The sequence below is a fragment of the Globicephala melas genome, chromosome 13, assembly GCF_963455315.2.
Source record: "Globicephala melas chromosome 13, mGloMel1.2, whole genome shotgun sequence".
NCBI lineage: Eukaryota > Metazoa > Chordata > Mammalia > Artiodactyla > Delphinidae > Globicephala > Globicephala melas.
The window spans coordinates 54,802,410-54,816,277 of NC_083326.1; the positions used below are offsets into that span (position 1 = coordinate 54,802,410).

The 13,868-nt window shown below is 35.8% G+C and overlaps 1 protein-coding gene and 1 pseudogene across 1 annotated transcript in view; both read left to right on the forward strand.

The window, feature by feature from the left end:
* Positions 1-13,868, forward strand: part of SMCHD1 (structural maintenance of chromosomes flexible hinge domain containing 1) — a 128,751-nt gene that overhangs the window by 87,781 nt on the left and 27,102 nt on the right. The window contains exons 35-41 of the mRNA XM_030836690.2: positions 2,908-2,995; positions 3,617-3,748; positions 4,647-4,796; positions 11,218-11,344; positions 11,514-11,633; positions 12,613-12,698; positions 13,330-13,452. Coding sequence (XP_030692550.1) covers positions 2,908-2,995; positions 3,617-3,748; positions 4,647-4,796; positions 11,218-11,344; positions 11,514-11,633; positions 12,613-12,698; positions 13,330-13,452 — 826 coding nt within the window. The remainder of the gene's footprint in view (positions 1-2,907; positions 2,996-3,616; positions 3,749-4,646; positions 4,797-11,217; positions 11,345-11,513; positions 11,634-12,612; positions 12,699-13,329; positions 13,453-13,868) is intronic.
* Positions 7,995-8,541, forward strand: LOC115842081 (essential MCU regulator, mitochondrial pseudogene; annotated as a pseudogene).

The following is a 13,868-nucleotide window of genomic DNA, read 5'->3' on the forward strand; positions in this document are numbered from 1 at the left end:
CTTTAGGATTCTCTATGTATAGTATCATGTCATCTGCAAGTAGTGACAGTTTTACTTCTTCTTTTCCGATATGGATTCCTTTTATTTCTTTTATTTCTTTTTCTTCTCTGATTGCTGTGGCTAAAACTTCCTAAACTATGTTGAATAATAGTGGTGAGAGTGGGCAACCTTGTCTTGTTCCTGATCTTATTGGAAATGGTTTCAGGTTTTCACCATTGAGAACAATCCAATGCTTGCTTTTTGAGTCTATATCTTACTGTTTTTTATTGATCCAACTATTCTTTGTTCCTTTCTTTTTTAAAAAAAAATTTATTGTTTTTATTTTCATTTTCTTTTCCTCATTAACTTGGTAGTTATGCAATTTTTTACAATTTTCTAAGTGATTCTGTTTATTTTTTAAATTAATTAATCTAGGGATTACAACATGCATAGTTGACATATCAGTGTCTAAATGGCAATTTACATTTTGTACCCTCTTTTTGGTCAGTGCATGAATCATAGAACACTTAAGTTCCATTTTCTCTCTCCCAACTTAACATGCCTTTGTTGTTGTGTATATTAAATCTTTCATGGCATTATTATTTTATATAGTCAGTGTTCATTTAGACTTTAATTCATTTATCCTTTCTGTTAATCTTCAACTCAGGGCTTCCATCTGGGATCATTTTTCATCTGAGGAAGTTCCTTTAATATTTTCGAGTGCACAGCTGCTGGTGACAAATTATCTAATTTTTACCTAAAAATATATTCCATCTTCATGCTTGAAAACGATTTTTCTGGACATGATTTTCTAGGTTGGCCGTTTCTTTCTTGCAGTACTTTCAAGGCATCCTTCACTGTCCCATCATTTCTATTTAGAAGTTAACGATCAGTCTTAACTGTTTTTGAAAAGTTATCATTTACCCTCCTTTTTGGTTGCTTTGAATTTTGTTTTCAGCAGTTTTACTGTGATGTGCCTATGTTTGGATTTTTTGAAAGTTATCCTGTTTGATTTTCATAGGCTTTGATTTTGTGGTCTTTGTTCAGTTTTTTTAAATTGTCAGCCATTATTTCATCAAATACTGCTTCTGCCTCATTCTTTCCCTCTTCTCCTCCTTACATTCTTATTTACATGCACTTAGTCCTTACAGTATTCTCTCTCACCCTCTTTTCTCTATTTGCCATATTTTTGTCTTTCTTCATTCTAGATACTTTCTTCTCAGCTACCTTCAATTAACTAATCTCTCTCTGTTCAGTGGTATCTAATTGCTGTTAAATTCATCGTTGAATTATCAATTTCTGTTTGGTATTTTTAGTTTTTTTTTTAAAGGTCCAGTTCTCTGTTGGAATTTTCAGTCTTGTCTTTTATTACCTTGAGCAGTAATCAGAGTTTATTGAAATCTGTCTGGAGTTTGTTTTGGTCTGTTTTGATTGTCTCTTGTTTCTGTTGGCTTTCATTCTGATTCTCTTGCCTCTTCATGTATCTATTTATTTTATTTTACCATACTTTTTATTTATGCATATTTATAGAAATAATTTGAAGTCTAAGATGTTCTCTTTCTCTAGATGGAGTTTACATTTGCTTCTGTCTGTTGTCTGGGATAGACACTAGCAGTCTATTATCATTTTGGTCCATTTTCAGAGATTGAGATAATTCTAAGCTCAGTTGCTTTTCCCTTGGGAGCCTGTCTGCTTTAGGTCCACCTCTACTCCTAGGATATTCTCCCAGGAGTCAAGCAACCTTAAATATGAAACTGACTTCCCAGGGTCTCCGTGCTCTCTTGTATCCTGCTGAGTCATTTTTTTCACTTTTGCTTATTATCTCTTAAACATTTTCAAGCAGATGTCTTTTTTAATATGGTTACTTACCTTCATCCAGAAGTGTTGGTCTGCCATTTGGGAGCAGAAGTCTTGTTTCATTCTTACTGGAACTCTATTAGGAATTATCCTCAGAGAAAAACACAACCTAGAGAAAGGTTACATAATTTTCTCCAAGGTTGTGTGTATGTTATAGTGCAGAATTTCAATTCAGATGTGTGTTCACAGCCTTTGTTTACTACATTATGCCAATATTTTGAGAATATGAATGACATGGCAGAGCCAACTTAGAGGTCATGAACCATATTGCACGTATCAGACAAGGTATACCGTAGACTGTCGTTTATATATTCATTGTGTTTGTGACCAAAATAGTCTAGTAAGTCTACCTCTTACTAGGTACTGAGTTCTTTATTGATAATTAAATCACAATAAATATATTCTCTATATATATATAGTTATATATTTAGAATATATAAATGGAAAACAAAGCAACATAAAAAGATCAGCTGGGGGCTTCCCTGGTGGCATAGTGGTTGAGAGTCCGCCTGCCGGTGCAGGGGACACAGGTTTGTGCCCCGGTCCGGGAGGATCCCACGTGCCGCGGAGCAACTGGGCCTGTGAGCCATGGCTGCTGGGCCTGCGCGTCTGGAGCCTGTGCTCCGCGGCAAGAGAGGCCACAAGAGTGAGAGGCCCATGTACCACAAAAAAAAAAAAAAGATCAGCTGGATAATCTATAAATTCACAATATAAAACTGAGTAGGAAATTCACAATATAAAACTGAGTAGAAATGAAGCAAAATTCAGTTGATATATAATTCAGCACTTTTTGTGTTTACTTTGTCAACTTTGTATTCCTATTCTTTCATTTTTTGCCACACCCAGAGTTTGTGTTCTAGATGTTTTGTGATGGAATGTCCAGGTAAGAGGGATCTGGAATTAAGCCTGATATTGCAGGAAATATTTGGTGAATGAAGGTGAATGTAGTAATAGTAACTCTCCTCTTACTCATTTACTTTTTGTGGAAGGAAAAGAAATGTTAATGTTTTGAATTTCTTCCCCTTTTATTTAAAAGGTTTCAGTGATCTTGTCTCTTTCTTTTTAACTTAGGGATAAAGCAATTCCTAACAAAGTGGGGACATATTGTATCCAGTTTGGTTTTATGATGGATAAAGCAAATATCCTTAACAGTGAGCAGGTTTGTTTATTCTTTTTATGCATGGCAGTTAGCTTTAGTTAGCTTCACATTTTCTTGCTTGGTTGAGGAGTGTGTTGTTTTGTTTACAAGTGGGTTAATTATTGGTTGAAAGGTATAAATAATGCCATCTTCAGGAATTTTAGCATAGTACATACTTAAATTACATTGATTAAATTTGACCGGATGCAGAAGTTACTTTTCCATCCCTCTTTATATCGAGGACTCAGTTAGTAAACATTTTAATCTATATCATGGTAAGGTTACTCCTATCAATTGTACATGAAAATGTTTCAGTTAATAACATTTCAGGTACTAGGATTCTAGATAATGAAGTTTAAGGTAGTTTAACATACATTATCTTCATTATTGTTACTGCACTAAATTTTTTTTAATTACATATATTTTTAAGTGTTTCTAAATTTGTTTTTAGATGGTAAACATTCAAAAATTAATCTGATATTCCTTTTATCCTCAATTTTTACAAGTTGATTAGTTTTAAGAATTTAATGGAAATACATTTTAGAAGGTAATATTTCATTTAGTATATGCTCTCTATTTCTTCTCTTCATCTTTAATACTAAGCCATTAATGTATTGTTAATCAGAATGCTTCTTTTGTTAGATTATAGTGGATGTTCTACCTAATCAACCTGTGAAGTTAGTTCCTGAAATTCAGCCAGCTACACCAGCTGTTTCAAATGTTCGTTCAGTTGCCAGTAGGACCTTGGTCAAAGATTTATATCTTCGTATCACGGTAATGTTTATTTACTTCCAAATTACAAAGGGTAACAAGAAAAATTATTCCTAGTTTTAGGGTGCAAGATAGTTATTATAGAATCATATCTGGATTATTCAGTTTAAGTTTATAGGAAAACTTTGTGCAGATGAATGAAATACTTATCAATATCTTTATACTTGAATACAAATAGAGAATGTTTAACATTATACATAAAATCCAGATATACTAAGTAGAAATTACTAAAAAATGCAGAAATCTGCCTACCTTTCCTAATATATCTTTAATCCACTATTTTATGTATGCGTTATGAATGTGTGAAGTAAGTTGATTCTTCAGTGTCCGTTTCACTGAGGGGCAGGAAGTAGTTAAAGTATTTATTTTGAAGAGATCTGCTCTCATGGCTGATCATAATGAGCTCCTCAAAGCTTCCAGTTACCCAGAGGGTAAGCAGCAATAGTGCTGCTAAGAATATTAACAAAAACATGTAAGACACACTAGTGGCCCTTCATTTTTATGAAAAGTTTGGCTGATAGAGTACTTAACTCCTTCAGTGTATTTTCTTGTTTTAGACACATGAGTCGTTCTTAAACTGGTCTTCCCTAGATCACATATAGATGCTGAAGGTATAGTACATAGCTAATTTTTAAATGGGAGTCCTTTTAATAGAGTTGAGCCACTGTATTAGATGGAAGCTATTGTATTAGATGGTTCTTTTATGGTTTCTGGGATTATTTCCTGCCTGTGGAGCACTTACTCTGAGAACTGAATTTTGTGTTTGGAGTAAGAAGGATCAGAATGATTTAATATTTGGGGCTTTATAAATAGGTCATATTTCTGATTTGCCCATGCCCTTCTCTGGGTTTAATCTTTTTCTACTTCTTCTAATTAGTTACTTTTTGTTATTTGCTTTAAGGATGGCTACAACAATCATACTGGAATTGATTTGGTTGGCACTGTAATGGCTACCATCAAAGGCTCTAATGAGGAAGATGACACCCCACTCTTTATTGGGAAAGTTAGAACACTTGAATTTCCCTTTGTGAAAGGTTCAGCTGAAATCACGGTAATATTTTTGTCTTCCGGTAGATAAGGTTTCCATATTTAATATTTTAAACCACAGTATTACAATACCTGTTCTTTTGTATAGCTATGAAGATGTTCTAATTATAGCATTAAACTGGAAAGTCAGCTAAAATATTTTGAGATTTTTGCTCTAAGCTATTACACAGTGAACCCATGATCATTGTTACTATTAGAAAGACCCTCTTTTCCCCTGTGGATGACTGTTTTCTGTAACTGGAGTGATTTTAACTTCAGTGACAATTTGATATTCATGTTTCATTGAAAAGCTACCATTCTGTGGCTAGAAATAGAATCAAACATAGCCCAGGTAAAATGTACATATATCTAGGAAAGTTTAGTAAAACCAGCTAACCTTTGTTATTCATTTTTTTTTCCAAAATGGAAATAGTTTTACTTCTATAAAAAATACACAATGCAAGAACATCAAAAATAATCACTATATCATCACCCTTCAGAGAGATTGATGATTAGCAATTCAGTGTATAACCTTCCACACTTTTCTGTGTATACACTGACACTGCATGGATGTGTTCTGTGAGTATGATTTATATAGACATGGAGGAGGGTATAAAATTTCATTAATATAATAGAACTCTGCTTTCATGAAAATCTTATTTTTTTTTTTTTTTTTTTTTTTCGGTACATGGGCCTCTCACTGTTGTGGCCTCTCCTGTTGCGGAGTGCAGGCTCAGCGGCCGTGGCTCACGGGCCCAGCCGCTCCGCAGCATGTGGGATCCTCCCGGACCGGGGCACGAACCCGTGTCCCGTGCATCGGCAGGCGGACTCTCAACCACTGCACCACCAGGGAAACCCGAAAATCTTTTCTCATTTAACACATCCTTGATACATTTCTTTACCAGCAAGTATAAACCTACATCATTGTATTGATGATCATAATTTATTTGATCAATCCTAAGTGAAATTTTAGTTTCTTTGCAAAGTTTTATCAACAGTGCTTCCATCAGCTTTCTTCTGTGTATATCCTTTGCACAAATCTGTTTCCTTAAGAAATTGCTAGAAATAGAATTGGAGATAGGGAGTGTACATTTTTAGCCTTTTGGTAGTTATTGCCAATTGCCTTTCAGTTTATATTCCCACCAGAAATACGTGTACATTCTCATATTACCAATCCTGAATAGAATGGTTTTTAAAATTCAACCACTCATCCTATTGTTAAGTATTTTCTTTGTTACTAGGAAGGTTTGAACATTTTTCATGGTTTTGACCTTTGTAGGATTGTCCCTTAACTTTTTTTTTTTAACATTTTTATTGGAGTATAATTGCTTTATATCCCTTAACTCTTTTTCTTCTGGGAGATTCATCATTTTCTTCTTAATTTTATATTAAAGATGTTAATGCTCTTTTGTGTATAAGTAGCTTTTTCCTGAGTTTGTCTTTTAGATTTTAACTTTGTTTATATTAGGGCAGGAGGAAGGGTTGTATTCACAGTGATAGCTCTTGTATTCTTAGGCCTTTAATTTTTTTATTGGTCTTGATTTTATTTTTATCTTTTTTTTAAATTTATTAACTAAATTTTTGGGTATCGTTTATTGAATAATTCTTCCTGTACCATTAAATATGAAATTTCACCTTTTCTGTATTTTTTTTGTTGGTGGTGGTGTTTATCTTTTTATCTAATCCAGGGCTAAAATCACATTGTTTTAGCAATATTAGGCTTACAGTAGGGGAGACTGCCAGCTTGTACCTGGTCTAAAGTTCAACTTGTTGGTTGGTCTGGCAGTCACCGAACATTACAGCATTTCCATTTTAATTAGTTCTCAACATTTTAAAAATTCTGGAGTTTTCACAAAGAGATTTGCATTCCTGATTTATTCGGAGAATTCTAAAGACTTGGCAGTATGAGGCCAAGATCTCTTAAAGCAGCAGGATTTTCCAGTCAGCTGCATCCATGATACTTCTTTTCATCTCTTGACATTGAGAGCAAGTGTCAGTTGCTACTTATATTTACACTTGTTCTCTTATTTTTATAGTGGATGGTAAAGTGAAATTTTCTTGTACCCTAACAAAAATTAGGTAATGAAAACCAGAGGTTGAAAAACAAAGAAGGGTGGGGAAGACATGTTGAGTATCAGAGTCGGTTTGTATTGGAGGAACACACGGAGCCCACTACCTATATCCTGGTTACTTCTGTCCTATTTCCTTGCCCCCGCCACGGGCATTTGAAATTACTTACCCTGCTGTACACATTTCTGAGGCTTGCCCCACAGCTGCATATGGAATCTCAGCTTCATGTCATGCATATGAATTTCCACTAGAGGTTCCTAATATCACACTGAATAAGCAGAAATCTCTCAGGTCCTACTTGGCTCCTGACCCATATATTAATTAAGTAGGCCTGGGGCAGGGCTGAGGAATCTGGTTTCTGCAGGTGATTCTTATCATTAGGGATGTTTGGGAAACACTGGTATAAAACACAATCATTTGTAAATGTTCCCTGTTTGCTTAAAAAGAACTTGTACTGCTTTCTTTAAAGTTTTAATCTAAATTTATAATTATTCAAGTTTGTTAATTGTGTTATTCAAATTCTTTATATTATTTGCCTACTTGATCTGGGAATTTCTGAAAGAGGTGTCTGAGTTTTATTCTGCTATATATTTATCCTTTTCTCATATTCCAAATTGCCATTTGTGTATGGATGCAGTTTTGGACTCCTCAGTTCTCTTCAGTTCTGTTATTCCATGTATCTTGGTAAACTGTACATCACAGATTACAAACTATAAAACTTTGAGATAGGAAAGGCCTCCTTAAACAGGACATAAAGGAAAAGATTTTATATTTATATATATAAATAGAGGATTAATAATATTAATATATTGGTATAACAATATATTAGTACAGTATATTGAACATATTTTTAAAACATGCTAAAGAACTTCCTGCAAATCAATGAGAAAAAAGACAATCTAGTAGAAAAATAAATGACCAAAGAACAGAAGCAGGTAGTTAATGGACGAGAAGGTATAAATGACTAATAAACAGGAAGCATGACCTCAGTACTAATCAGGGAAATGCTAGTTAAAACAATGATGACTGGTTGTTTTTAATACATCATTTTAGAAGAAAGAAGTACTTGATTAATAGTGAGTGTTGGCTTCCCGAGGGCGGCAGGGGGCCGGGTGGTGGGGTGCAGGTGCCCAGACGAGGGGAGGAGCTGGGAGATGGCGTCCGGAGCGGGTCGCTGGCTGGCGTTGGCACATGTCGGATCTGGGGCTTTCCGGAGCGGGCTGAGTCTGGGGAAAGGTGGCGATGTCTCCGCCGGACGGGGCGGCTAATTCGGAGTCTGGTACCATTGAGGTCAGTCATCGTTACTCGCAGCGGCGCCATTTTGCCCAAACCGGTGAAAATGTCCTTCGGCCCTCTCCGTGTGTTCTCCATTGTGATCCCCTTTCTCTATGTCGGGACGCTAATTAGCAAGAACTTCGCTGCTCTAGTTGAGGAGCATGATATTTTTGTTCCAGAGGATGATGATGACGACGACTAATAGGGCGTGGAGAAGTATAGAAAGGAGAAAGCCCTAACTTAAGAAATGGTGATGCTCGCAGCCTCTCCTCTTCCCTATCAGCAGATGGGCCCAGGGAAAGCCCTCAGCCTCCCAACCCCAGTGAAGCGTCCTGCATGGTCTGTGACCATAGCTCAGATCCCCAGGCTCCGGGAGGTTCCTGGAGATGTGCTATCCACTGAGCATAATCAAATTGTGAATAAACATAATAAACATCAGCTCTGTATGACTGAGTGATGGCTGAACTTTCTCAATACAAGTAGGCTCTAGTTGCAGTTTCTTCACCTTGCTGTCCTATCTCTATCAGCTGAACAAATAGGTCTTTGATTTACAACCCAGGGCCTCCAGGCCCCTATGGATCCACAAGGTAATCATGGGGACCTGGGACCAATCTTCCTTATTTACAAAAGCCCAGCGGCTGCGTAGGCTAACTAAAGGCTCAGCTTTTGTGCTGAGTAACACTGGCTAGTTATACCACACAATCAGAAGAAGCTTTGATTGTTTAAAACTCCTTGAGAAATACCACTTTTTAGAATTCTTTCAAAACTTGGATTCCTTAGATGAAAAAATAATAAAGGGCAAGAGAAAACCAAATACCGTATGCTAACATATATATGGACTCTAAAAATTAAAAAAAAAATGGTCGTGAAGAACCTAGGAGACGGGAATAAAGACACAGACCTACTAGAGAATAGACTTGAGGATACGGGGAGGGGGAAGGGTAAGCTGGGACAAAGTGAGAGAGTGGCATGGACATATATACACTACCAAACGTAAAATAGATAGCCAGTGGGAAGCGGCCACATAGCACAGGGAGATCAGCTCGGTGCTTTGTGACCACCTAGAGGGGTGGGATAGGGAGGGTGGGAGGGAAACGCAAGAGGGAGGAGATATGGGGATATATGTTTATGTATAGTTGATTCACTTTGTTATACAGCAGAAACTAACACACCTTGTAAAGCAATTATACTCCAATAAAGATGTTAAAAACAACAACAACAACAAAAAAAAATAGTAAGTGTTGGCCAGACACATCAGGGGAACTGGATATTCTTATACACTGATGGTGAGAGGATAAATTGATGTAGCCTTTTTGAAGGGAAATTTGATACTACCTATTAAACTTTTAATAAGTCACTATAGGGACTTCCCTGGTGGTTCAGTAGTTAAGAATCCACCTGCCAATGCAGGGGACACAGGTTCGATCCCTGGTCTGGGAAGATCCCACATACTGCCGAGCAACTAAGCCCGTGCACCACAGCTACTGAGCCTGCACTCTAGACCCCCAGGAGCCACAACTACTGAGCACGTGTGCCACAACTACTGAAGCCCACGCGCCTAGAGCCCGTGCTCTGCAACAAGAGAAGCCACCGCGATGAGAAGCCCACGCACCGCAAAGAAGAGTAGTCCCCACTCACTTCAACTAGAGAAAGCCCGTACACAGCAATGAAGAACCAACACAGCCATATATAGATAGATAGATAGATAAATTTATGGGGGAGGGCTTCCCTGGTGGCACAGTGGTTGAGAGTCCGCCTACCGATGCAGGGGACACGGGTTTGTGCCCCGGTCCGGGAGGATCCCACATGCTGCAGAGCGGCTGGGCCCGTGAGCCATGGCCGCGGAGCCTGCGCGTCCGGAGCCTGTGCTCTGCAACGGGAGAGGCCACGGCAGTGAGAGGCCCGCGTACCGCAAAAAAAACCCCAAAAATTTATGGGGGAAAAAGTCATTATATTTCTCTATTCTGGAGAATACACCAAGAAGTACTGAAAGCTACTTTCTTTGCTGTATTATAAATAATAGCTAAAAATCTTTAAATGAAATGTTCATCACCCAGTGAAAGGATATTATAGTGTATTGTATCTATATTATGCATAAATGTAAAAAATTGGTATTTAAACATTCACTTGAATTGATAGATCAAAATGAGTGCTGAAAGCAAATTGCTACGGTATAAAGTGTGTTATTTTTAAAGTGCAAGCAGTTTTATTTTTGTGTTTATATTCATGTAAATACATTGAAAACAGTTTTCAGAAACTAAGTGGTGGGATTGGGGATTGGTTTAATGATGGACTTATAATTTTCTTATTTCGTGGATTGTTTTACAGTGTTCTATCAATTTAGATTTTTTAAAATTTTATATCTGGATTTTATTGTGGTCTAAAAAAACAAAACAACTAGTACCTATTGTTTCCTTGTAAGACTGAAAAAGTTATTTAGGATATAAATATTTATATTGCATTATTTACTAGTTATATGTTATGGTCTCAAAGTATATCAGAAGTGTGTGTGTGTGTGTGTGTGCGTGCGCACGTGTGTGTGCTCATTAATGAAGAAAATACATTAAAAAAGACAAAAAACATCTTTAGAGCTTTTCAGGACCTTTTGTTTGGTCACCTGGGACTGGTGGGTCTACTTCCATGGTAACAGCTGTAACTTAAACTCAGCATTGGGCTTTGTGCATTTCTTTGTGATTATTTTTATAACTCATACCGTCAGCTGTTTCACACTGCTTGAACTTAAAGGTTGGAATCAGGAAGATATTTCTAGTCAGGATATAAGTGGCCATTGATATTTCTGGCCTGGAAAGATACTTTTTCTTATAGTTTTCCATTGTATATAATTTTTGCATAAGTTATTTATTGATAAGATAATTTGACTTTCAAACCAATAACAAAAGGTAAAGAGTTCTATGTGTTGGATGGTGCTGCTGATGTTTTAATGAATGCTTAATGAATCTCACAGGTCAGTCAATTTTGCCTTTTGCCTTTAAAATTTACCACTTACTTGAAAACAGACTACAATGAGATATATAACATTTATACATTTACAAATACCTTTTTAAATCTCGTTTTTCCTTGCTGTTTTTTTCTTTATACAGAGTCTAGTTCTGGCAGAAAATAGTCCTGGAAGGGATAGCACTGAGTATTTTATTGTGTTTGAGCCTCGGCTACCAGGTTTATCAAGAACATTAGAATCATATATCCTACCATTTATGTTTTACAATGGTAAGTTTCTGGGAAAATAGAGGATAAACTCGTACGTTTGTGGTACTTTATATAACTTTGTTTTGCTCTCCATTAACATGGTGCTTACTAGTTATCTAATCATGTTATGACATTTCGGAAAAGTCACAATTTAAAAATTGAAATAAATTGTCTGAATATTTTTTCTTAGATGTTAAGAAGCAGCAACAAATGGCAGCACTTACAAAAGAAAAGGACCAATTATCTAAGTCTATTATAATGTATAGAAGTTTATTTGATGCCAGCAAACAGCTTCTTGATGAGATGAAGTGTAAGTCATTTTGTGTTCAAATGATGCTTTGGGGAATAGTGAGGTAGAAGGTTGAGGCCATGAGACACAAACATTGTCTAATTTCCTGAACTTAGAAGTAAACTGCAGGACACGGCAGAAAGGTGGTAGTGATGGTTTATATTACTCATCATTCGATCTTCTTAAGGTGAAGTATTCCTGCATTTTAAGTAAGTGTATATCTTGTGTACCTACAAAAATTTGAAACTTTTACTAGAAATCTGAATCTATAGAAATTTAAAGGTTTTGACATAACAGTAATAAGGTTTTTATCTAGCTCTAGCATTTGGCAAAAGACATTGGATGACAATATCACTGAAAGAGTGATATGTAATTTAAGTTTTAGTTTGAGCCATGCGACTGTGTGTAGTTCAATTTAAAAATATCTGCAGCAAAAAATATATCTACAGCAGAGAAATATGTAATTTATTTTTTAATAAATACATGGAACATTTGCTACAGTTTTTAATAATGTTTGTATACTGTTTAAGACAAGGCATTTGCTGAGTTGTGCTCTATTTGTCGGATTTTTCCACAGGTCAAGGATATTTAGAGGATAATAGGAACTAAGTAGAGTAATGAAATAATACACAATTTGTAGCACTGAAATTTTGTTTTTAAAAAGTCCTATTTGTTTCTTAGAATAACCTTATGCAATTATGTATAAATTATGTATAGTCATGTGGATTAGAATTAAATAGCTTTTCCAAGATTACTTGTGGTTTGCAACAAACATATCATAATACCTCCCTTAGCTGCCTTAGCTCATTTCTCCCTTATTAGAAATGAACTTTAATTTTAGATTTTAGTTTAATTTAAAATTTCTATAATACTCTTCATTTTTCATTTTAGCATCAGTCATTAAAAGGAAAAAAACAAGGGATTGAAAACATTCTTCAAAAACTATATTTTGGGGGCTATCACAAATTGATAGTTTTTGTTTGTTTGTTTTTAATTTTAGGCCAAGTTGAAGAAGCAAAATTAAAAGAGGCCCAGTTGCGAAATGAACTAAAAACACACAATATTGACATTCCTACAACACAACAGGTACAGTTTCCAAGTATATGTGAAAGTTTTTTCTTTTTAATTAAATTCTAACGTATAATTTTTTTTTTTACCATTCATACTTTATTAGGAATGTTATGTACACTGTTGTTTTGGGGTACTAAGCCATATGTGGATTATAATCTAGTCACTCACTAGACATTAAAATGGGCTAACAATGACGGAGTGCTCTTTTCAAAGAAATTGCAGTTTGTGTTTCTAATCTAATGACACCAGTAAATTAAATTAATAATACACCAACTTGAGAACTTGTGTTGAAGAGACCTAAGTGATAATCAGTATATGTGGTGGCAAAGAAAATGAGAGAAAGTAACAAAAGACAATAGATTTTTTTAAAGCTTACATTCTTTATGTGTATAACTCATAAGTCCTATTATACGTTATATATTTCTTAACTAAGAAAAAAAAGAATCAGTGAGGTTGACTCTTCACATTACTATGATCATGTTCTTATAAGAAAGGAATAGCTAGCTGCTTAGTAACTTTTATGTTCTTGAGTTGTAACTATGTTCTCGTGTTGTCTAAATTGTTGGTTTTTCTCTGCTATTTTCTCTGCCTGGTACAAGAGTAACTGTAATTGGCCTTGCAGTTAATTTTTCTTTTTAAATTACAGATGCCACACATTGAAGCACTTTTGAAGAATAAGATGTCAGAACAGGAAGAACTAAAGAAAAAACCCAGAAGATCATGTACTCTTCCAAACTATACTAAAGGCAGTGGAGATGTTTTAGGAAAGGTTTGTGTTTAAGCCTTTTAAGAGGCATTACATTTTATTATCTTGTTTTCTATCTGCTTTGGGTGATCCTAGATCATGGAGCCATGACGATATCGATATTTGGGGATCCCAGGCAGGATAGAGTGGGATTTCATCACACTACTGAGATGGTGTGCAGTTTAAAACCTATGAATTGTTTATTTCTGAAATTTTCATTTAATATTTTCAGACTGCCATTGACTGTGGGTAACTGAAACTGGGGAAGGAGGAACCACAGATAAGGGGGGACTGCTGTACAAGAGTAGACATTGTGATGTTCTCATTGCTAGGGCAGGTTTTTGCTACCAGATCAGGTAAGAATAAAGGGTAGATGTGACCATATCAGTGCAATAAATGAGGTTTAGAAATCTGCCACAAAATTTCAACCTTGTTGGACT